The sequence below is a fragment of the Mytilus trossulus genome, chromosome 4 (assembly GCF_036588685.1).
Source record: "Mytilus trossulus isolate FHL-02 chromosome 4, PNRI_Mtr1.1.1.hap1, whole genome shotgun sequence".
Classification (NCBI taxonomy): Eukaryota; Metazoa; Mollusca; class Bivalvia; order Mytilida; family Mytilidae; genus Mytilus; species Mytilus trossulus.
Genome location: NC_086376.1, coordinates 64,511,256 through 64,538,303, shown reverse-complemented (window position 1 = coordinate 64,538,303; position 27,048 = coordinate 64,511,256). Strand labels below are relative to the sequence as shown.

Sequence of the window (27,048 nt, the reverse complement as noted above, 5' to 3'; positions counted from 1 at the left end):
GCACATGTGAGAAAAAAAGCACCAAGATATAAAGTGCAAAATACAAGAAAAATAATCACTGCCAAAAATAAATTCTCACTCACTCATGTTCTTCTATGAGTTTTTGTATATAAAGGTAGGATCTATGGTGTGGTCTGAAATCAATTGCATTTGAAAATCAATTTCACTTTTTAAAATTCAAACTATATGTCTATTTCCCTGATTTGATGAAAAATGTGTTCTAAAGAAATACTTCCCCAATATAAGAGAAGTTAATATGTCTTGTCAACAAATATCCCCTATTTCCATTCTAACGTCAAAATACCGTACTACATGAATTTTCCTTGCACAGGTTTTTTTAAATTCCCTAAATTTATTTTCTTTTATCAACCTCTTATTTGGTTGCCTAGTAAATAACATATTCATAACTCAAAATATATATGCCAAATAAATTGAGAATGTTACAGCCAAAAAAGAAAACATACTGTCCTTTATCAATTGTATTTAACCATTTTTTTTGCCAAAGAAATATGTATCTGAATACAATATCTTTTGGCCATCAAAAATTTCAGAAAAATTTGCATAACCAAAATCCCTAAAAAAGACCTAAAATAAAAGATTCTAAGGATATTTATACATGAAAAAAGTTAAATACCAATAACCAGGAAGGTAATTATATAAATGTACTTTCACTATAACAGAACACAATCATCCAACACCAACATGCACATAACATTCTATAAATAAAACACCATATCAATTATAGGGTAATCAATATTCAGCTAAAATCAAAATTCCTATTGTAAACAATTAATGGTTATATTTTTATCTATATCTATTTTCTCAATGACAACAGACAACCCATCCATTTGTTATGTATATATATATAGATATGTTAGACATCTGAAGACATACCGGAAAAACGTTGCTCTTCTGTCAGGAGGAGGAAAATAGTGTATTGTTAAATTTGTCAATTTCTATAATTCTATATGTCCTCTAGAATAAAATTGAGAATGGAAATCTAGAAGTCTGATTTTTTGGCCTCAGTTAAACTATCCAAACATCTAATGGTTATAAGAAAGACTTATTAGAACAACAGAAATTAATATTTACTCTAACAGCCATTAAAAGTGTCACATCCATGCTTATCATCTCTGACCGAATAATTAATATACTTTTTACACTTACTGAAACAATATTTGCATAATCTATGACCACTAGCCTTTAAAATATGGTTTTCTATTGCTTATGCAAAAAGGTAATGATATTCAAAATGTCAAGGGACAACTGACAATGATGTGTTCACACTCCTCAGCAGTTCTACTGCACAAGTTTTATTTCTCTCAACAGTTGACTACACTGCCATATCTTACAAGAAATTAAAATTTCAAAAGTGAATACAAATTTTTAGTACAGTTTAAACTGCAGGATGGTCATAATGACATTCAGGTTAACAAAATCAATGAAAGCAGCGGGTCATTAGAGGTTAATGCAATCTGACTACAATACATATCTGTGTCCTCACTTATCTTACAAGGATCTGTTAAAGTTCTGTTATACTTTCTGCTTAATAATTGAAACATCGACTTATGAAATTTCTGAAGGTATACTACTGTACTTTACTTTCTATTCCCATAATTGAAATGTCAACCATAGAAAATTCTGAAGGGGATTTTTATTCAGATAAAGTTATAGGGTCCAAAAGAGGTCTTCCCAACAGAAAGTAAAACAAATCAGTTACAGGTCCCTGTAAGCAAAGCAATAACACACGATTTGTGTTTAAATCAGAATGAGGTTAATGCAAAGTGTAGAAGTTACGCTGGTTAAATTATCAGTATGTTTATGATGTACTTACTGCTTTGGATCCCGTGTATGCCCCAATTTTTCACCTATAAAAATAAGGAAAAAAAAAATAATGTTCATAGAACCTTAAAATCAAAATCAACATCAATTATTTCATTATTTAATTGCTGCCCAATAATACTGTTTTGATGGTAGTTTAACAAACTTTACTAAAATTGTCCGTTTATAAATTTATAAATTATTAAGAAACTAAGGTTTCAACTCTCTCAGGCAAAATTGGCTTTAGATGAATTTGGCTATTTGTTTTGGGTATTTTTTGACATACAGCTCTTCAACGGTTTCGGTACTTATACATCTTCAGATTTCAAGTGTTTGGCTTTGAGCGTTCCCGATGAAGGTAAATCCAGAAAAGCGCTTCAGACACAAGAAATTAATAACGTGTTGTTTTCAATATTTGAAATACAATTTGACAGAACAAATCATTACAACTTTTGATTTAAGTTGATTTTTGATTGTTTCACTGCAAGTAGTAGTTGTATCCTCTGCTTCATCACATTAGCTGCGAGAATTTTTCCTGGATGGGTTTAAAGGACACTTGGAATGTAGTGCTGATTCCAAGAAAGATAAGTAGGGTTTTTAAAGTTGTCAGGTGACCTTTTTTTATCCAGGCTCTGACCTTTAGACACTTATGTTTGTTCTACCATCATCTTCGAACTTGTTTTTTCAAGTTGTTATCTACACAGAATTTAATGATTATAATATAAGATTTTGTGTTTCCTCTGTTAAATTTATTTGTTACATGTTTTCCAAACGTCAGTTCATTGTAGTTTCTGTGTTACATACATAGTTTTACCAGTCAACTGACTATATACACTATTGACTTACTTGACGAAACAGCATGTGGTATTGAAGGTGTTGACTGTGCTTTAGTCATGTTACTGGAATGTTGAGGAACAGTCAATTTAGAATTCTCTTCTTCAGAGTCACCACTCTGATTAATCTCCTCAGACAAATTCCGGACCTGAGTCTGCAACAAAACAATTGTAAAATATACATTTTCCAACAGCAAATATTGATTTTTGTATGCATATTCAGGATGAAATTAAAGGATAAAAAATGTCAAAGTATAAACAATTCTCATTCTTTATGTTTATTCTTTCTCGCTACATTGAAGACCTGTTGGTGGCCTTCTGCTGTTGTTTTTTTCTATTGTCGGGTTGTTGTCTCTTTGACATATATACCATTTTCATTCTCAATTTTATGTCCTAAGTCAGGACCTGTATTTCAGTGGTTGTTCATATCTGTCATATTTGTTTTTCATAAATTGTTTCGTTATAAAATAGACCGTTATTTTTCTCAATTGAACAGGTTCATATTTTTCATGTTTGTTCTTTTTATAGCTGACCATACAGTATGAATTTACAGTTGCCTATATTTATTCCTTTGAACTTTATTGAATAGCTGGCTCCTTGCCAATCATAGCATTTCTCCGTAGTTTCATACCAAAGTAAACTTTCCCTTTCAATTCAACAGAAATTATTCATTATTTTGGGTAATACCTCATGTTTATTTTGTTGCAGTTCAAATGTATAAATTTGATTTATTAACAATATTCAATAATTATGAATCTTTTATATATTTTAATCATGTTCATTTTGACAAATTTTAATTTGTGATAATTGATTGTAGGTGTGGTAACTGTCACTTTCACCATTATTGTCTATATCATGGCGGTCAGTTTATATTTGATAAGGAAGCTGGAGAGAGAATCGTAGAGAAGAAAAACTGACAATCTTCATGATCTTAGTCAATTAATAAATTGGTTTGTGTTTATACTTCCTTCTGACGGTCACATGATCATTGAACTTTGCTCTCTTTTAAGAAGTCATAAAACTTTTGCTGTTTATGTGATAGAATGGAAAAGCAGTCTTGATTTTGTAGGGAATGAATTTTGAAATGTGATATAACAATGAAGAGGTAGATTGAAAACTTTGTGATATAAAATAATTTTTTGAATTACTTTTTTCTTGTCTCTTGGAGTAACAAGTTCTTGTTGTAAATGGTAAAGTGTTCCAATGAGGGAATCTCCTGTTAAACCTTGCTCATAACCTCTCTCGTCGGAAGCCTCTTTATCTGAAATATAAATCAACGTAATGAAACATAAACTTCTATGGAATAAACATGGCAGAATCTGCTTTTCAAATAAAAACAATAGAAAAGTCAGCTTGACATAGTTCTATTATACTGATTTACTTTTATCAGTAATCTTTTATGGTTCAAATGTAACAACTGGAGAGTAAGAATTAAAAAAAAAATCATCGAGAGAAAGAAGTACATTTTACTAGAGCAATATAAAAAAGAAGATGTGGTATGATTGCCAATGAGACAACTATCCACAAAAGACCAAAATGACAAAGACATTAACAACTATAGGTCACTGTTATTCAAATTTGGCTTCAACTTTCAATGAATATTTCACATGATATTTTTAATTTTAGATGATAAACTGTCTATTGGCCTATATAATGGACAAAATAGACCAATTAGCGAGAGAAAAAAAAAATCCTGGCTGGAATTTTAAAAATGGCCTTATTGCACCATACTCTTTTATATAAATATACAAATTATTCAAAATAAAAAAAAACATGGCTGGCATTTCAAAAATGACCTTATTGCACCTCAACTTTTATAACTATATAATAATTGTGGAAAATATATAAATCCCCGATGGCATTTCAATGGCCTTATTGCACTTCCACCTTTTATATAAATATACAAATTATTGAAAAAAATAAACCTGGCTGGCATTTAACAACAGATTATACAAGAAACATTCTTAATTGAATATAGATTTTTAAAATAGTCTTATAAAAGATCAAACGTCATAGTGCAGCACAATCTTGTTTCAACAAACTAAGTTTTGCACTGGGTATTAAGAAATATATGTCAATTCATAATCTGATTTCAAAAAACAAAGTTTCAAGCAATTGAATTTAAAGACATCTGATTCTAAAATAAAATTGTGCAATCTTGTTTAGATACTAGTCTACAATGTAGATTTACATTGGACTTCAACATTTTTGTTCCTAAGATAAAAGAACTTTTTGGTCATGAATGTCTGTCTTTAATATTTAATTTACTGTGCATTTGTATTCAGATATCGTAGATCAAATTTATTCGTTCATTGTGTAATCATACGTTTTTTTATTGAGTTAAATCTGCCAATTGATATTTTAACGTGTGTTTTTCTATGTTGTGATGTTATGCTATTGTTTCAGAAAAAGGGAGAAGGTTTGGATCAATTAAAACGTTTAATCCCGCTGCAAATGTTTGCACCTGTCCTAAGTCAGGAATCTGATGTACAGTAGTTGTCGTTTGTTTATGTAATATATACGTGTTTCTTGTTTCTCGTTTTGTTTATATAGATTAGACTGTTGGTTTTCCCGTTTGAATGGTTTTACACTAATAATTTTGGGGCCCTTTATAGCCAAGGCTCTGTGTTGAAGGCCGTACTTTAACCTATAATGGTTTACTTTTTAAATCGTTATTTGTATGGAGAGTTGTCACATTGGCACGCACACCACATCTTCCTATATCTATTATCCTTATATCGGATTCTGCTTTAATTGACCCCAGATTTTGCCACATTTAAAAATATTGACCTCATACAAGAATCAATTTTGCATTGATTTCGTCGGACATTTTCATCTATAAATTTAAAATGTTTTGAATTTCTGTCATGGCCAGTGATGGCAACCACTAAGCAGTAAGGTGTATATGAAAAGACACTTTCTAAACAGGTTCTATCAAACTCATATTCTGGTAATTTATAAAGATATAAGTCTTATAGAAAGGACTTGAGCAGCCTGCTTCTGAAGATATTTAGATAATTCATAAAACATAAAAGTCTTACAGAAAGGACTTGAGTAGCCTGATTGTGAAGGTGTTTAGATAATTTATAACACATAAAAGTCTTACAGAAAGGACTTGAGCAGCCTGATTCTGAAGGTGATATATTTAGATAATTTATAACACATAAAGTTCTTACAGAAAGGACTTGAGCAGCCTGATTCTGAAGGTGTTTAGATAATTTATAACACATAAAGTTCTTACAGAAAGGACTTGAGTAGCCTGATTCTGAAGGTGATATATTTAGATAATTATCAGGCTGAAGGTGATATATTTAGATAATTTATAACACATAAAAGTCTTACAGAAAGGACTTGAGCAGCCTGATTCTGAAGGTGTTTAGATAATTTATAACACATAAAGTTCTTACAGAAAGGACTTGAGCAGCCTGATTCTGAAGGTGATATACTAATAGCATCCATGTCTAATGGATTTTGTCGATTGGTTGATATGTTGTCTTCCTTGGCATCATGGTAGGAATCGTCTGAATCATCTCCATCAAGTTGGTTCAAACTTGCACTGAAAAAGAAAATGAAATTCATCTTCATATTTGCTCCTAACAATTTTAATGGTTGATTGTATTGCACTTGTTTATAACATATCAATTCAAATTGCTGCATCACAGCATTAGACTGTTAATACATCAGTTTAAAAACCCTATCCTGTATTTATTGACACAATTCGCCTCAGACATTCTCAAAGAAAAAAATGTTCATTTAGTTTAAATTTATCATTCCATTCTGATCTTATATTTGATGAGTTAAAATATTCTTATTCTAAGTAGATTTAAAAGGGCAAAATCCAATTATCTATCTAGGGGAAATACATCCACACAGTAAACTCCTTCTTTTCCAGACATATTAAAATAAATTGAAAAGGCTAACCCACAGATGCTTCAATTCTTCAATAAAACACTCAAACATTTAAATAAATAACTCAGAAATCAAAATGTATTTTTAATATGAAAAATGCACGATTTCAATCAAATTCCATGAGAATTTTTATCTAAACTTGGCACCAATGAACCCTCCATACAAAAAGAAAATCATTAAAAAAAAATCTAAATATTTTGATGTAAACTATAAATAAACAGAGTAACAAGAACTGACTTTAATTGACATGTTTCCAAGGTTTCCTGGTCGGAACAGAGAAGAATATTTTCCCTTTCTACCTTTTGCTTGACGAGAAAAAAATATTATATCTTGCTGGGGAAAAAAATTTTCGTTCAGTTGTTTTCTCTTGATTTAATTTCTCAAATTGGGTCTCATTATTTAACAGATAAGGTTAATATCAAGATGTTGCAAATTAATCACTTGCCAGACAACCTTGCATCAGATAACACGATTTATAGCTTTGAGGATGCACTTGAAGTGCAATGAGTTTTGCACATGCACAGAGGTTTAAGAGGAGGATGATCATAACAGGTTATTTTTGATAACTGGCAGATAATTGTTATTTTTAGAATAACATTTAAGATAGGGAAAATTGCATTACTTTCAACAGATCAAATCTAAATGCCAGACAAATGAAATAAAATTGATACTTAGTAGCTTTCTTTTTTTCAAAGGCAGACACTTAAATTTCAATGAAAATCTATTTTACGGTGTTCTTACTTAAACTTTTCATACATTATTAGGCAAAAATAAAATTACAAAGACAGATACTTTTAATTCAGTAAAATCTATTTTAAAGAGTTGATACCAAAACCTGCCATACATTTCTATGTAGCAAAAAATTTCACAAAGACAGATACTGAAAAACCAATGAAATCTATTTTACAAAGTTCCTACTCAAACCTTTCATACATTTTCAATTAAATCTATTTCACAGAGTTCGTAAAAGATCCTGCAATACATTTCTTATCAAGTAACCTTGAAACAAACATGAAAAAAACATTTCACATTCCCTTTCACTGAACCTTTGGTTCATTGAATTCATGTATTAATTATTTGATAATAAAAATAAAATAAATCAGAAAATACCACTAGAAAGTAATAATGAAACAACAATAAAAGATGTCATTTCAACCCTTAAAGTGTAATATGCTAGACTAATAAGAAATATTTTACTGGAAACTAATCGAAAATCCATTTTTGTTGACAATTACTGTGTGTAAACAAGCATTTATTTATGGTCTGGGTCATGCCAAGGCCAAGGATGAAATAGTTATCTCCCCTTAGTATAGAAGACACATAAAATAGTATACAGTGCAAAAAAGATGAATAAAAGACAAACTACAGACCATTAAAGAACCAATATCACTCGTATATATAGATCTGTTTCTAAATGTCAATCAGAACTAGCAATGGACTCTTACACAAGAGACTAGTGAGAAGATTTTTGTAAAGACCTTTTGTACATTATTCCTACCAAGTCCTAATTATTAGGATTAGATGGAATATATTTAGTAAGAGAAGAAAATCTTAATGTGATTTCCCATGCTTAAGTGGGAGTCTATATGACATCTTTTCCATGATGTAGTCCATCCATCAGCACAAAGGGTCTTCATTCCATGATGTATGCCATCAAAATCATCATTTGTATAAAGTTAAAATAGGATTGAGGAAAAGAAATTGAAAATTGACCAATCAAGAATCGTGTACTCCAAATTCTTGCAATAAAGGAGTGAAAAGTGAACAGATTTCAAACAACAAGTAAGGATAACAGCCGCTATTGGCCCTTTAAGCCAGATGGACTCAAACAAATTCCATTGTGATGAACAAATGCACTCCTCGACAGAGCAGATGGACTTTACTGTAAATGTTCCAAATCATGTTATAAAACAAATTGTAAAGAAGAAGAAACTCAAGATAATCAAGAAAACCAAACACAGATAAAAGTTGATTCAATTTTGATTACGAAACCACAACAAGCACATGTTATGTATTATTGGTAAACTTTGTGGTTAATGATTTCTCTTTGAGATCTTTAACTAACGGACAAAAATAAAAGCCAATTATCTTCAGCCTGAAAATTACCAGATATTACTTTTTAGCATCTAGTAATTTAAAAACCTCTTAAGCAAGGAATTTCTCTAAAACCAAATAATGACCGGTAGTAAATAAACGGGGCAATTAATCACAGACAATGACACTATGCCAACAACAGTAAATACAATTTACGTTGCCGTATTTGACTCAATAATATCTACATATTACAAAAGTAAGTTAACCTTTTTACAGAACCAGTTGTGGTAAGCCTGTTTATATAATTTTTGTATTGTATTCATTCAATGGGTTAGGTGAAATTGCAAAAATTTAAATGGACAGGTTAACTACAACTGATTCTGTGGAAGGTTTCATTTTTACCCTACATTTGAGTTTTTCAACATAGGATAACGAGACAATGAAAGTATAACTGTATTGATACCAATACAGATGAAATATCACCAAAGCATTCAGCTTGGCACAATCATTTGTAGATATTTACTTTTTATCCTTTGAACATTCTAGTCAATAGTTCTCATTGGCAATCTTATGATTTTTTTTGGTCTCATATAAAAAGAAGATGTAGTATGATTGACAACAAGAAAACTATCTACAAGAGACCAAACAACACAGAAATTAACAACTATAGGTCACCATACAGTCTTCAACAATGAGCAAAGCCCACACTACATTGTCTGATTTTGAAAACTAAAGGCATTTATATGGGGAAATACGGTTATTCCTGCAGATCTTTATTAGGGTCAATATTATCATTTTTTTATTACCCAAAGATAAAAACATATTTCTCTGTTTTATCAATTATACCTACTGCAATCAACATGCTTAAACTAAATCATGATGAGTTGTTTACATTTAGAGAAAACCTAGATTAAGAGGCCACACAAAGGATACAAGGTCAGTCTAAATTATGTATACAAGGTCTGAACTCAATCAAATTGTTGCTTAAATATCTAATTCACTAATGGAGATAGATCAATAAGAAAATCGGTCACAATTACACTACTTTCAGTTAATTTGTCCTAATTAGAAAAAGATTCATTTTCGTCAGATGATTCAAAATTGATGTATGTTTCAATTTGTGCATGGTAATGGTTCTATGGAAATTGAAATCAAAATCGACAAAAGTCAATATAAAATTTAATATGTGTTTAGAAAGAATTTGTGTTAAATTTTCAAACTGTTAACAGAAAAACAAACCAAACAAAGTTAGTGAAAAGTTATTTCAAAAGAAAGAACAGCACATCTAAATGCAATCAAACATTGTAATCGGGCAAATGAGTTAATAGAGGAATAGATGTCAAATTTATTAGGTATAGTGAGTACTCTTAGATAAATAACGAAAAACTTCTGTCTGTTAATGAAAATAGAAACATTTAATCGAGAAATGGTTTTTTTTCATTAGGAAAAGAAGCTATGAAACTGTCTTACTAGAAGGCATGTCTTTTCTGGTCTATATCTCTAAAAATAAACTCTATTTTTTAGCAACAAACACTGTACTGTTAATCATTAAAAGAAAATAAATATGCCCTTCAAAACATTATTTATTTCTCACATTCACATAAAAAAGTTTGTAAGTTATTTCATTTATTTTTATTTGTACTTTTTTTGTCTCTCTCTCTTTGAGTAAAGTGAATAAGGAACAATATGTATTATGTGTAGCTTTAAATTATATTTTATGTAAAGTGAACATAAAAGGCAATGATTATTTGTATGGATGCCATGTATAACTAATGTGTCTTATTTGAATATTTAAAGCATGCAAGGGGAGATAATCATCTCAAAACTAGAGGCTCTCAAGAGCCTGTGTCGCTCACCTGTTACTGTATTTACTGATGCTGGTCATCTTGGTTGGTAGGTGGAGTCATTAGACACTTTTTTTAAATAGATACCATAGTGATGATTGTGGCCATGTTTAGTTTAATATGGCCCATAGTTTTAGAAAAGAAGATTTTTGTACAAGTTACAAAAATGACGAAAATTTGTTCAAAATTGACTATAAAGGGCAATAACTCCTTAAGGGGTACTCTTACAATTTTTATCATGTTGACTTATTTGTAGATCCTACTTTCCTGAACAAAATTGCTGTTTACAGTTTATCTCTATCTATAATAGTATTCAAGAAAATATCAAAAACTGCAAAATTTCCTTAAAATTATCAATTTTAGGGCAGCAACACAATAACGAGTTGGCAGATTCATCTGAAAATTTGCGAGGGGATAGATCTTATTCTGATGGACATTTAAATCTTGAAAGATTTGCCCTAAATGTCTTAGTTTTAAAGATATAAATCAAAAACTGCATTTTACCACAATGTTCTAATTTTAGACAGGTCGGCCATTTTGTTTGGTAGGCAGTGTCATTGGACACATTTTTCAAACTATATACCGCAATGATAATTATCGCCAAGTTTGGTTTAATTTGGCCATGTAGTTTCAGAGAAGAAGATTTTTGTACAAGTAACAAAAACTGACGAAAATTTGTTAAAAATTGACTATAAAGGGCAATAACTCCTTAAGGGGTTGACTGACAATTTTGGTCATGTTGACTTATTAGTAGGTTTTACTTTGCTGAACATTATTGCTGTTTACAGTTTATCTCTATCTATAATAGTATTCAAGATAATAACCAAAAACTGCAAAATTTCCTTAAAATAACCAATTCAGGGGCAGCAACCTAACAACGAGTTGTCCGATTCATCTGAAAATTCTAGGGCAGATAGATCTTGACCTGATTAACAATTTTATCCCATGTCAGATTTGCTCTAAATGTTTTAGTTTCAAAGATATAAGCCAAAATATACATTTTACCACAGTGTTCTATTTTTAGCCATGGCGGCCATCTTGGTTGGATGGCCAGGTCACCGGACACATTTTTTAAACTAGATACCCCAAGGATGATTGTGGCCAAGTTTGGTAAAATTTGGCCCAGTAGTTTCAGAGGAGAAGATTTTTGTAAAAGTTTACGGACGACGGACGACGGACGCCAAGTGATGAGAAAAGCTCACTTGACCTTTCAGGTCAGGTGAGCTAAAAACATATCAGTTTAATTTCTGGTACCTTTTTCCCTGTGAGAAAGAATTCTGGGTGACATATTTTTTATGAAGATCTTCGGTGATTGTTGATGTTTGTGGACACCAGCTACTCCGGCGTCTTACTCCAGGGGTGTTGTCCCCATAGTAATCCTTAATAAACCTATTTAGGCTAGTGTCCAATCTAATATCATCAGAACTATTAAGAGTGATGCCATTTACACAAATTTGTACTCGAGAATCATCATCCGATACAATTTGAATATCTGAATTGAGTTCTTCATTATATGGGGTGGACTCCTCGGCCAGTGCTGACTGTTCCTCATCTTTGGCCAGATTGTGCATAGAACTATGGCGCCCTGCAATAACACATTCATGTTGTATTATTTGATAAGCATCATTCAATTTGAAGCTTTAAACAGGAAAGTTTGTCATAAATTATATATATATATATTCAATATCATTAAGGGAAACTAACTCTTATAATTTTAGATGTGTAAACTTGTAAGCAGATTTTCACTCATCTCAAACTAAATGTAGTCTCAAGATGATGGTCCAAAAACTGAAAAGGTAAAATTCATTGTTTAAAACAATAAATCCTGAAAAGATTTGATTTTAAGGAGTTGATTAACAATTGTGGTTATGTTGACTTATTGGTTGATCTGGTATTGCTGATAATTTTTTTTTTCTGTTTACAGATCTAGCTAGATATAATAGTTTTCAATAAGATAGCAAACAATGCCTTATGTTTTTTTTTTATTACAGTTACGTTTCAAAACGATGTACTAATATGATTTTTATCAGTAATACACATTTTGCTTTAGAAATGTATGATCAAGAGATTATAACACATCCTTAAGCAGGAAATTTCTTTCATAAGTGGTCACTAATTTCCAGGATATTTTAGTCATATAAAAGCTGGCCAAAACTAGTGTTTATACCAGGCATACATTTTCATAATAGTTTGTGGATAAACCAGTAATTTCAGGCCTGAAGCCAGGATGTCCAAGAACAGGGTTCTTTGGGGTTACAGCTCTGACTTAATCACACAATCTAAATCTCAACTAAGTCATCAAGATTTTTCCCTCGTTTATTTTTTTCGAGGGTAGGGAGTTAATGTGAACCCCTAATGCTACTACATGTTATGATAAATTATTACAAATGAGAACAACAAAATTGGTTAACATTATGTTGTAATTTTATTTTATTCTGTGTTTTTTTTATTATCAAATAACTTTCAATCTTTTTACCTTCATTCACATTTCTGGCAGGAGCAACTTCTGAATCAGGACTTTTTAAAGACGGACATGAACTACTGTTCCGTGATAATTTATCTTTCCTTACATCCTGAAAAATACAAATTAATATTCAATAATATGTTTGTATATCAGACATCAAATTTAGGAATAATCAAATATATTGGACACAACAATATGTTACTTCAACCATCACTAATCCAAAAAGCTAATGAAACCAAGCAAAAATATAGAAATGATAAAAGAATAAAATGAAGTGCTGAAGAACTCATATGTCCTTCAGAAAGTCTATCCCAAGGGGCATTCTCATGGACACCAGTGCACTGAACTTGAAGGAAACATATTTTTGACTTAATTATGCATGAAAATGCAAATGAGTATATCTGCATATTGACATTTCTTCTCTGGAGATTTGTATCATCCATATAAGTAACTTCTTACATATGAATGATTGTGCTAATATTCTATAATTTGTGATAAGCATGGATGTTTATACATGTAGTATATTCTAACAGCAATGGCTCACAAAAGGTCATATCCAAACAGGCTCTGTACAACACAATCAATTGATAACTCTTTGTTTGGGTTGTTGTTTCTTTAACATATTCCCCATTTCCATTTTCCATTTTATCTGTACAATTGAACTCAGTTACGACTGATCAAAACATTGATAAATTAGAACTAATGGCATATGGAATCCACAATTTAAATGTCCTGTGATAACATGTAGCTGATAACATTTGTGTTGTCATTTGTCTCATTTTTTTTATGCGCAATTGTATTCAGAGAGAGAACCATGGCCCTGAGTAGGAAAACTGGTAGTCCAAGTCAATAAAGTGCCAAATGCACCTTACTACATCTCAGGTTAGTTCTCACAACCTTATTGTTGACTGTTGTGGATAGACTACTAGAAAATAAACCACAAATACACATAGGCCATGTATAGGGGATAACATTTGGTTAATGTGTGTTCTTTGGTTTTGTCGCACTAATATTTGTATGAATGGTGACCTAATTGTTAATTTCTTTGGTAAACTTCTGTTGTTGGCTTGATTTCTTGTACAGTGACCCTATAGGCAAATGTGTTTCAGAAACTTTTGTTGTTCAGTGATTTTCTGTTTGATATTTACTTCTTATATTTCCTTTTATTAAAAAATGACAACAGTACATGTCCAGTTTTGCTTCTCAAGGACTATGTACATTAACAAGCAAAAATTGCACAACATCTACAATTATCTGGCAAAAACTATTAGGCACATTCTTTTTGTGTTTACATATCGTTATGTCATTTTGCAGTGTGTTTTATCAGTTTATTTACTGGCTTCTGTTATATAACTTATAATTACTATGCACAGAGATTTTATCATCATTGTGTCCTTGGTATGACAGATCCAATTGTAAAGTAATAATATATACAATGTACTATGTAGTGGATTATCATACTGTGAGCTGTTACTGGCCTCTTTGGCACCATATAACTCAGAAATCATAAGTGCTTAAAAGTTACTGACTGATAAATGCAATAAAGAGTACAAATTATGACTTAACGCTCACTAATATCTCAGACCAATACATCATACTTCTTAAAAGTAAAAGTACTGTAAAAGAAGGCTTTAGTGATGTTCAGTGACAAGTATTTCATGCATTATCAGGAAGAGAACAAAAACGGTAGGTTTTGCAGAGTATGTAAACAGGGATGCAGGGCAGGAGTTGCAACTTTCACTTCAAACAGTGGTTAAATGGATAAGTGCAGACGCATTGCATTTCAACAGGTCACCTTGAAAGACATAAACAAGTTGTTCAAAAGAGTTCTTCGATGTGGAAAGAGCTTTGAACTTTTCCCACATAAAACATCAAATATAATGTCACCAGTTCAACAAAATGGAGATGCACATTTACATGTCCCACACATCTAGGAGAACTTAGAAACTAAAAATCATACCCAAGGATATCCGCAGCAGGAATATAGAAGACAAATGGACATCAAATCAAAATGTTCAATCCACATCAAAATTTACTGAAACTCTTTTTCATACCTTTTAGGAATTTGTTCCTACATGTACCACAGTATTACTAGACTTGCTACAATTCCCTTTCTATAATTTTTCTCTTACTAATTTATATGTTTACTGATAAGTGCTAGCCTACTGATTGCCCTTGGAGATGTCAGTATAATTGTAATCTCCTAGTTATAGCAGTAAAACTATTAAAGGGGCAAAATTGAAAAAAAAAGAAAAAACATTAGGAAGGGACATGTAGCAAGTCTACAGTATTACTAGAGAACCCCAAAAAATATGAGATATTGTAACAAAGAACACTGCGATAAAAACATGAAAAGAACTTTAACTTAGAAGTGAAGTATCTTATGATGAACAAAGTGATTGTAGACAAACAGTGGTGACAGACTCAAAACTCAAATCCCATTTTTGTGGTTATTAGAAAACATTGAAATACCAAATAATTGACCTTTTAAACAAAATGTCCATAACATTTTTAAGGAAACAATACTAACAGCGATTCTTCAGAATCCACTCGGCGAAGTTCCTTGAAGTTGTCTTTTATTACAATCAAATTGGCATTACTTTCTTTAGCAGGAAATTCATCATCAAAATTCATTAAAGTAAACCTGGCAGGAAAGATCTTCATAAAGGGATTTAACCTTATTAACAAGAAGATCTGGCTTATGACATTTTCACAAAAAGATGTTTTTATGGTTTAAGCTCTTCCTTTCTAATAACATGATCAATTAACGTAAAGAAAACATTATCGTCATGATATATTTTCAGCGATGAAGTCAATATATTTTCTGGTAATATTTTTTTCAGTGAATATTACGTCATATTCTGTTCTGCTAGAAAAGTCAATGATGTCAATTTCAAAGTTTCATCTTGTTTCCAATATTCAGGTGAGTGAATATAGAAACGATATCACATAAAACACTCTCCATCGAACTAAAGGCTTTTAACATACCAGGCAAGGGGGAGGGGGGATTTATAGAATTTCCTGTAAGGAGTCTGACCATTCTTAAAATAAAAGGATTGAACCATTGTAAAAGCATCAAGTTTCAGCCTTCTGATTTTTTAGAGTGTTTTCAAGGAATTTGTGTCATGAATAAGAACATTTTATTTTTCCTTTTTATATGCATCTTTAAATCATAAAAGGTCACATTTATTTTGCTCTTGAACTTGTACTTTACTGGTGGCAGAAAAAATAAAGGCATTGCTCATATCCCCTTGAGATAACCAATCAAATGTGTCCATTAAAGTAATTTAATTTTTTGAAGAGCTATATGTCCAGATGTATGTCAAATACAAATCATAGATGTAAAATAAAAATGTGTTGTCTCAATAAAGTATATTCCTCCATAAATCCTTTATATTTATACATAAAACTAACAAGTTTGATATTGTGATTTATTCACAATGTTTATTTTGTTTCTTTTTACATTGAAAAGAAAATATTGTTCTTAACAAGAGTATTAACTTTTATTTACTTGGCATTGCTTAGTAAAAAGAGGAAGGTTACAGTAAATGGAACATATATATAAGAAGAGGCTGTATGAGACAACCCTACATCCAAGTGCAATTTAAAAAGGTAAACCATTATTGGTCAAAGTATCGGACTCTTCAACACAGAGCCTTGGTTTTAATTTAACAGCAAGCTATACATGCATTTTTAATTTAAGAGTTTTTAAACTGCTTTCAAAACTAATATTGAATCTAAAACATTTGAATTGTAATTTACAGCTACATGTTTCCCTTTGATGAAAGGTATGCTGTTGGTCCTGACTAAAACATTCAACATGAATCCCAAATAAGACAAAATATGATTTTCTCTCACAAAAAAAAATGTTAAAAAGGAACAACTCAAATCATTTTGAAAACAAATTACTTTTCTTCATTTAACAAAACTTATCTGTTTCCTAAACTAAAACAAAAATCAAATCGTTTATAAAGTAGAAAATCCCATTACCTTGTTCAGAACTATTCTTCACTAAGATAAATCAAATATCCTACATTTAAAAGCTATATCATGAGCAGTTTTGCCAGCAGAATAGAATGAACTTTGGTATTTTCTGCAAGTGTCCCCTGCATGAACAACTTATCTTCCAATTAGTTGAACTCCTAAGGAGGCTTTGACCAGGATTAAATTGTGTAGTTATGGAGGCGTATTGATCTCTGAAGTCATTTTTCTGTGGAAACCACGGAATTCATACATTTCATTTAACAAATAATTTCCAGGTCAATTCTATTATTAATATTACATATTGGCCATTCTAGAGATAATTTTTTGAATTAATTCTTACATCTACACAATTTCCATAAAAGGAAAATCAAAACAATGAATTAAAAAATGTTTGTTTTTCTTCTTGCAGTCATAACATCTTACAAAGTAGGCCAAAATAAATATGATGATAGTCAGTAAAAATATGTAGAAACATTAAGTGGTAGGTTTTTCCTGTATCTTAGAATAATTCATACTTTGTTATTGTATAATTTTTATTCTGGCAGCCAAAAAATATATATGTTCCAAACTGTAACAGTCATACTGGGCTATAGTGAATACAAGATAAATTACCTCTAATTGTAAAATACAGTTAATTCAGTAATATTTTCTTCATTAATGTTTTGTTTTTATTATGAAAACAATGGGACGGAATGAACAACACAATAAACTGACTTAATTTTTTGCTACTAATTTCTACTGATGTAAACATTTACATGTTACTTATAATTACTCACATTACTAACTGTTGCCAAAGATTTGCATTACTATATGAATTGACTGTGGTTTCTTTTATATTTTACTTCATCTTTCAGTGTTATTTTATTTTGCTGTGTAATTAATTATGTTTTCTTGTGAACTTATATTTCATATTTGTAATGTATTTTTCATTTATTCATTTGCAAAAATGTTGACATTTAAGTAAAATTGTCATAAACATTTCAAGTCAGGATGGTGGGGTTGGCCATTAGTCGGACTGCAAGTTGTCTCAAATAATACTCATGGCTTTAATTTGACCTTAAAACGTATCTCTAAAGATTTTTCAAGAAAGCTTAGAAAATGACCCTCTTCCTTCATGTTGCAGCAATAGTATATACAAGAAAGTGATATCAAAACTGTATTTTGGAACATTTTGACATGACATTTTCTGTGCCTATTTTTTAATCTAACAAGGACCACCATAACTCCTGAACATTAAAAGTGAAAATTGTATAACATATCTAAATATGAATAACATTGGTGGAACAGTACATAAGTTATAGCACAGAGCAACATAAAGTATCATTTTCTACTCTGTCAAGGACTTTAACTTTATAATGGTAAAAATCATCAATCTTGAACTTGAAATCCATTTTGTTATTTGTATTGTATTGGTTAAATGGTTTCTAAGTTATTACACGGAAACGTTTGGCAGCCATCCGCCCACCTGTCCGTTGTACTTCACCATTTTAATAACTAGATTTTTCCTTCAGAAAACCAAGTCTACATACACTTTTAATAATCAATAGACAAATTGCAAAAGAAGTAAGAAAACTTAACAGGAATGTCAAAGCAATTAAAATCTGAGACCTTTTGATATTAGGGAAATAAAATTAAGAGGTCATACAAGCAGGTAGAATTTTGATTTGAAAATATGATGCCAGATATTTATCGGAAATCCAAATGGGTATTTGAGCAGTATGAATATCTGAATTAATGGTAAGAGTGGGTTGTAAGCTCTTAATTTCATTTCTTTTCAAATGTCAAAATCAAGTGCAGAATTTATTTGTTTTGTCTGTAATAATTCTTCATTAAAATCTTCAGCAGCTAAAAATCGATACAAAAGAAACATTAGAAATATTTTTGGCAGGGCCTTAGAATCATGTGTATCTTAATCAGTATACTTTTTAGTTGGTTTTGATTTTCAACAACAGTATTCAGTATGATAAATGAATTGCCCCCAAAAAATAATCTAAGATAGAATCAATGACCCAAAAGATCACAAACTTGAACACTACAAAGATCCATTTTGGATTTGTAAAAAGTTAATCAATCTTGTTTCAACAATCATAAGTAATACCTCTATTTGTCCATTACAGAACCAGTCTGATGAGGGAACATCTTCAATATCGGACTTCCAGACAATGACTTTGGTAAATAGAACTCTGTCGTAAATGAAGTTAGCTGTGACAAACATTGAAAGATTGAATTGTGTATCTGAGTAAATCTGGAGTGTTTACAGCCTGACCTTTATGTCCGATGTCCTTGCAGTCCTTTCGATATTGTGTCAATGTCCTTATACCGTAATCTAATATCGATGTGAAATTTACTGAAATTTCAGGATCATTACGGAAATTTGCAGAAATTATGATATATAGCGATGTTAGGAACTATTAGCACCAACTTAAAACTTGACAAAGCCTTGATTAGAATACAAATGACCTGTAATAATCTAATGCACAGCAACTAATCAATCGGAATTACATTTGGCTTTCACTCTTCTGCAATAATTTGTATGATGTAAAAGGGAAAAATACAACCGCTTTTACTGAAGCAAGACCTTTATGAAGAGTTTCAATCAGTAATTTTTCATTTATTTAGATGTTGTAAATGCGTATAAAGTGACCTTGATGTTGGATGTGAAGGTCATGCAACATATATATAGAAAAGTAACCAAAATCTGACTGACTATTTAGCAACCTTTATAAGGAAAAACTCTAGATGACAGATTTTCAATTACAAATATAAGAAACTGTTAATATCCTGGTCATTCTGAGGATATTTGCCTCATTGGCACTCGTACCATATTTCCTTATTTTTAATTCAAATAAAGTTATTCATTTTCTGAAATTCGATGAAAAGAATTGGACCATGTTTTTTTATGCAGATAGTCAGTGCATATTATATAATGTAACTTCTTAACTTTGATCAATTGATTCAGTATATCAAGAACCAATAATAAAAGAAGGAACTCTAGGTTGGCACAGCAGTAATATTTTTATTTCTTCATTTACTGTAAATTGGAACCCCCTTTTTTTTGGAAGATCAATGCATTTAAATGGGAGCATATAGTTGGAAAACCCCCCTTTTTAAAATGGTTGGATCCGCCACTGGAGTCCAAACAGAGATTGCAAATAAAATATGTACTAAACTTCAATCATTTGATTCAATATATTAAGAAACAACAACAAAAAGAAGCCACTCAAAGTTAATACAGCAGTCATAAGTTTCCTAAACAATATTGGACCATGCTTTGTAACAAAAAAACTTTCATGACAAAATCAATTTCAGACAAGAGATGGAAAATAAAATACCCACTTAACTTCTATAGTTTGATTCAATATATTCAGAATCAACAACAAAAGAATCAACTCAAAGTTGATACAGTTAAGTAATCAATTTCTGTAAAAATTTGGACCATACTTTTTAACAAAAAACTTATTTAAATCTGAATAATAAAAAAAAATCACATCAGGACAATAAAAGATTTTGAGTAGGCAGCTATTTTCTGGGTAGGTAGGGTAAGGGCAAACAAGCCTATTCCTTTTTTATGGCCTGACATAATCAATCCAAACCATAGATTGCAAATAAAATACCTGCAAAACTTCGATCATTTGGAAACCAACAACAAAAGAATCAAACTCAAGGTTGATACAGCAGTAATAAATGTGTTTATTGGTAATTAGTTCCATCTATCATTGGTGTGAAGTCCCTGACAAGACAGTAATACCCTGTCTTATTACCCTCTCTAATTAATAAGTATGGACACTAATTACATCTAATTCTCAGATAATTGATAGAACAACAGGTGCTCTTTATGCTGAGGGGTTGTCAATGGTGGAGGGTCTGAACAATAATTTCATCAATTTTTTGGCTAATGACCCAAATTCCCATCTGGATATTTTTTTTTTATCTATTTTTTAAAACTATAACTTCTGAAAAAAACAAACTTCTTTACTATTAAAATTATTACAACTTTAATCAATGATGCACTACAGAATAAAAAAATACAAAATTATTATAGGATTTCAACTCAGTCTGAACCAAACTATAGAGCGTTGAAATCTATAATTTGTGCTCTAGATTATTCAAATTTAAATTAGAACAACAAAAAAAGAATTCAACTGCTAGTTAAGTCAACAGATATGACCAATAGAGAAGAAATTGGTTTCAGAGTTTCAATTACTTTATCATAATTACAATCGATGCCAAACATTTTCTTTATCTTACCGTAATACAAAGTTGCTTTGTAGAAATGAAAGATTATGAGAGAAGGGATGGCTAAACAAGCTCTGGTGCCAAATAGCTGACCTTCTGAAACAGTCACAGACATCATAATGAAATTAGGTTTCTTCTATTACCCTAATTCTATATTACTATCAGATGTAAGTTTACTTTACTTGATAAGTAATTTGCAGAAAAGCCTTTTTCACTATATGATCCTTGTATACAATGTTTTTATACAGTGCAGCAAACTTACAAAATTACAGCTTTTGCTTTGGTATTTAATGTTCATTGAAATAAACATGTTTAGCATCGTACAGAGCATTTCGACTCTCTGTGATTTTTTCTGTAGTCTTACGGTTTCAAAATTTTTTTGAAATAAGAAGATGTGGCATCATATTGCCAATGACACAACTTTCCACCAGAGATCAAAGGACATAGAAGTTATTTACAACTATAGGTCAACATACAATCTTCAATATAAAAAATGCTTAAAATGTCTGTTTGCAATTAATATCAAGCCTATAAACAAATACATGTACAACATTATGAAATTTGCATAGATGTACACAAAAGATCTACAGATATACAAAACAAATACTGCAAATGTTACATTTTTACTGGTACCACAATAGCTGGATTAGTTAGTCATTTAAGCCAATTATTGTGAAAAATGCATAAGCATATACCAAAGAGATTAACACCTGTAATTTTTTATTCATCTAATTGGGAGTATGCTAAGACAAGGAATATGATTTTTGACGTTTTCTGCTTCATAATTCTGGATGCCAACTGTGTATTCATGATATGAAGAAATGTCATAATTGCTTTGTTTGAAAATGAACAACAATATCTGGTTCTATCATGCAATTATTACGTCTAACACAGACCACCAAAGCTGTAAATCTAAACAAAATTGACATTGTCTTGGAAATGTAAGTTTCAAAATAGACGTGATGACGCTTGTTTCAAAAATGTATTGGTTTTAACAATCAAATAATTGGTTTTATTTTGAACTGCAGATAGTTTTTTCATAATTAATACTGCAGAATTGCTCTTCAATAGATTTAAATTAAATGTCACCAAATGAACTTAACTATCTAGGTACCATTTTATCTGTGGCCTCAATAACAGACTTCCTTCCGTAGACATACAAATATGGAACAAGATTCATCTATAAAGCCCACTCTGCCTCAATATGGAAACAACCCATAAACATTATGATAGACACGTCCTTTTGATGTCATTTTTATAACATTAAAGTCCCAATTATTTCTGTGAAAAAATTACTTCTGGAATATCAACCTACGATGGTCTGTTTTCCTCTGATATCAACCTACTTTTTATGCTAAGTAGGAGAGCATGTATTATCAAGGTCATATGGTCTGAGGCGTCCTTCAGCTGGCCCCTGAATGTTTTAAGAATGACTTGACCAGGCATCAAACCATTATGATCATTCTCACACCAACAAGGTTAAAATGTTTTAACAAGATCCCTTTGTTTCTTTGTTTTATTGGCTTCATTGCATTGTAATGTTGTTTTTCCCCATGATATTACTCTTACAGAGCATATTACGACATCTTTACATCAGAAAACAACATTTTCTATCAGTTAAAAAAAAAAAAAAAAAAATTATAAGAATACAATCTTGACAAAGACATTGCAATATCTTACTGGATGTTGACCCTAAGTGGACATTCCCTGTGATGACATCATCAAGATAATATGAGCATTGCTCTCTTCATCAGCATTAGTAACACACCAGGAAGCAATATAAAACAATACAAAAACAATTCCACAAACAAACAAAAATTAATCTGTTTTCAATCATGTCAATAAGTGCCTCCTCTTGTTTTTAAAGGTTAAAGTATTAACTTTTGAGATTACATAAATGGTATTGCGTAGGAAAACAAACCAAAAGTGGTGCTAAAAAATTCCAAAATCATATGATTGGAAAAACAAAAGTGATTTCATTAACAACTGTATCCTGATTGTTGTAAAAAGTAAAATCACAAAAAAAAACTGAACTCTGAGGAAGATTCAAAATTTTAAGTCCCTAATCAAATGGCAAAATCCAAAGCTCAAACATATCAAAATATAACTGCCCTGACAGCAAACTTCCAATATAAAAGATAGAAATGTGGTCAATGAGACATCTATCCACCAGGGGTGTAGGGAAGAAAGGTTAACAATAACAGGTCACCATAATTCCTTTAAAATTAACCAAACCAATACTGTACAGTAAGCTATTAAAGGCATGGCACATTTTGAAACTATTGAAAAGAGAGAACAAAATACCTGAATATGCTAAAAACAATAAATTTATAATAAAAAATATTGAAGAAAGCAAGCAACAACAATCATTAAATAGCAGGTCTCTTACTTGGTACAAGGACATAAGGATTGTGGCTGGTTTTAATATGTTAGTGAGAACTCAACCATCCACTAACCTAGAAGGCTTGAAACATTACATCAGCAAAATGAACAAACAACAAAACAACAGAAAATCCAAAGGACAGGTATTGGGAGTACTTGTAGTTGTTGAACATAGACCAAAGCTAATTTTCAACTTATATATAAACTCTTCCCTAACATAGAAAGCTTGACACATCACATCAGCATAAAGAACAAACAAAACAACAGAAAATCCAAAGGACAGGTATTGGGAGTACTTGTAGTTGTTGAACATAGATCAAAGCTAATTTTCAACTTATATATAAACTCTTCCCCAACCTAGAAGGCTTTACACATCACATCAGCAAAAAGTACAAACAAAAAAGCAGAAAATCCAAAGGACAGGTCATTGGGAGTACTTGTAGTTGTTGAACATACATGTAGTTCAAAGCTAATTTTTAACTAATAAATAAATCATGTTAATATCAATGGTAATATCAATCAGTATACATCAAACCAATTAAGTGCAAAGACTTCATAAACAGTATTATAAAAGTATGACCTAATGCAACTTTGTTTCTACTGTTTTCAGAATTTCTTTCACTTAATAGAGCACAAACGGTTCGAACATACTGTGCTTATTCGAATCTGAGTAATGATGATGATTTTCATCTGATGCTGATTTCCTGTTCTTTCTGGCATGGTCTTATCATTTGGATGAAAGCCTGATTTACATCTAAACTAAATATTATTCAGTTCCTTTAAGTTTTTTAACTTTACTTAATAACATGTATCAAGGAAATTCTCCTTGATGTGTTTCCTGTTTAAACTTTACTTAATTTGGATGAAAATTTAAATATCCTTGTTGATATGTATTTTTTACTCATTAAACTATAACGATTTTTGTTTTATCGTAAGAATATTCATGTTTCAAAGAAATCTGTAATTAAACTAGGTAAATGAAGTTATATAAAAAGAGAACTGCCGTATATTGATCTATCTTACGTAATTTTCCTAAAGATTTAAAAATAATAATATTAATCTCTTGAACAAAAAAAATGGGGTGGGAAAGTTTTTTCTTCTTTTTCTTCTCAAATTATATGATGGTGACTTTCTAGGAAGCATAAAAAACGGGAAGTTAAATTGAACTAATCAGAATCAAGGAAATAATAAAAACCCTCAGCAAAAATTAAAGATGTAATATTTAAAATTTCCCACCACAGCTTTGTAAAAATAGCAATTTCACCTATATTTTTCATTTCATGAATGAAGAACTCTGGGTTGACAATCTAGTTACCAAAAAATAAAAGGCTGAAAATTCAATATTGCTCAAGTTTTCAAAAATTTAAATTTTAAAACGGAATTTAAACCTCATCAACTTTGATCAATTTGTTAACATCAGACAAATTATCTTCTATAAATTGATAAATAATGAAATCAGTACAGTTCACACTGAAAGTATGCAAAATTATTGTGATTCTTCAATGGTTGAGCTTTTTATATTAAAAGATAAAACAAATCTAGGGGATCTAGATGGGGTTTCTTCATTGATTTTTTCTTTGATTTCGAAATTCCATTTTTCTCAACTCTAATTTTTGAACCCTTATATTCTCTAATCTTATATAATTATTTGCAACCAGTTTTCTTGTTTCTTAATTTTAACGCCCCTTAGTCTCACCCCACCTAGATGCACATTCATTGTGGGAAGCAGTTTTATTTACAAGCATTGTTGATATTCCAATTCAAACTATCTTTACAGTAAACACATGAGCAAATTACCAGTCAGTAAACACATGAGCAAATTACAAGTCAGTATACACATGAGACAATTACCAGCAAGTAAACACATATTCAAGTTTACAGTCAGAAAACACATGAGCAAATAACCAGTCAGTAAACACAAATTCAAGTGACCAGTCAGTTAACGTATGTTCAAGTAACTAGTCTCTCAACATCTTTTTCTAAATACCAGTCATTATCATTAGGTTAATGTTTGTTTTTTTTATTGGCTAAACATCTCCACTTGATCAAGTAAAAAATTACTGACAAGAGAATAACTTTCTACCTTCTACAGAGTAATAGAGAGTATTAGTAAACATCTTCAATTTGTATTATCATAATTACCAGATAATAATATTTCTGGTAAAAATAATTTTCAATTACATCTTACATGTTTCTTTCATTGCCAGCCAAAAATAATTCTAATGACCTCTTTTTTTTAATTTCAACTAACAGCACTAAATCTCATTTCATTTCACACAAAAGAGAAGAATGCAAAACAAACATTTAGGAGTTATTCTTTCTTGATTATTAGAGTATGTTACTTAACAAAAATCTAAATGAGACATATTATATTCTTAAAATAGCTGATCCTCATAATTGATGTTTTGACTGAAGGGCGGATTAGATAAGATAGTTTCTATTATTTCAACAAAGCCATGAAGATGAAACACAGCTGAAATACGAAAATTAACAAACAAAAATAATAAGACAATGTATGTTCAACACTATCTGTAATACATTGTACTGTTAACAGCAGAACAATCTGTATATTGATACTAACTTAGGTATACATCTAGATCCATAAAATTGAGAATGGAAATGGGGAATGTATCAAAGAGACAACAACCCGACCATAGAAAAAACAACAGCAGAAGGTCACCAACAGGTCTTCAATGTAACGAGAAATTCCCGCATCCGAAGCCAACCTTTGTTATATAGATCCATTGGGGAATATGCAAAAAAACCTGAACATGTTACCACTAAAAATTAAGGAAGTTTTGTAAGAATTTGTATACTGGGGATTCCTTATGATTCTGTGGGTACTTGATTTTCATGGTTTTAGCTACATTGTGTTGGCCTATTTCTTTTGGTTGAAGAAGCCAGAGTGCCTGCAGAGAACCACCAACCTATGACAGGAGAACTTGCAATCCTTGTCCCATTACAATGGGAGTCAAAAGTACCTATCCAGAGAACGTTTCCAGCTAACATCTCAGTAATAACTGCAGATGAAACTACTTAGACCACCTGGCCAATGAGGTTATATAAACAGTGTTAAAATTAGTCCTTAACATGCTTGCTGAGTATCATATCTATGCAGTATTATAGATGAACAATGAGTTCAAATGTAAATGGGTTAAATATCAGTGCAGTATAAATCATATCAAACTACAAGGGCTTTAATTTGACAAATGGGTGTACTCTAATACTCAGTCACATCAGTCTGTAAGAGATAAACATCCAGACCTATCTATCAATACAACCATTTGATAGAATTAATGAATATCAGGATATATCCTGTCTTTTTTTACAGCTTCTATAATTCCAATTAGTGAAGGAAAGTGTGAGTCAATCAATTGTTACAACTTTTTTAACCTGGTTTATTTGGTCAAGTTATTACTTGATTGCATTATCAGTGTTCAAAATGGAATCATGACCAAAAAAAACAAGGACCCAATGACGACAATAATCATAACGTACTTGACATCTTAAATGTTAAGTCTAAACTTTAAGACTTTCTGTG

At 30.9% G+C, this 27,048-nt stretch overlaps 1 protein-coding gene across 13 annotated transcripts in view; it reads right to left on the bottom strand.

Annotated features, from left to right (window-relative positions):
* Positions 1-27,048, bottom strand: part of LOC134715750 (rho guanine nucleotide exchange factor 28-like) — a 137,832-nt gene that overhangs the window by 70,648 nt on the left and 40,136 nt on the right. For 7 of the 13 annotated variants that reach the window (XM_063578150.1, XM_063578154.1, XM_063578157.1 and 4 more), the window contains exons 11-18: positions 12,918-13,014; positions 11,696-12,026; positions 10,068-10,097; positions 6,062-6,210; positions 3,803-3,915; positions 2,668-2,809; positions 1,835-1,868; positions 84-134 (exon numbers count right to left, since the gene is read on the bottom strand). In XM_063578150.1, the coding sequence (XP_063434220.1) occupies positions 84-134; positions 1,835-1,868; positions 2,668-2,809; positions 3,803-3,915; positions 6,062-6,210; positions 10,068-10,097; positions 11,696-12,026; positions 12,918-13,014 (947 nt within the window). Of the gene's footprint in view, positions 1-83; positions 135-894; positions 913-1,834; positions 1,869-2,667; positions 2,810-3,802; positions 3,916-6,061; positions 6,211-10,067; positions 10,098-11,695; positions 12,027-12,917; positions 13,015-27,048 lie in introns of all 13 variants that reach the window. The other 6 variants (XM_063578153.1, XM_063578156.1, XM_063578161.1 and 3 more) reach the window with 2 other exon arrangements.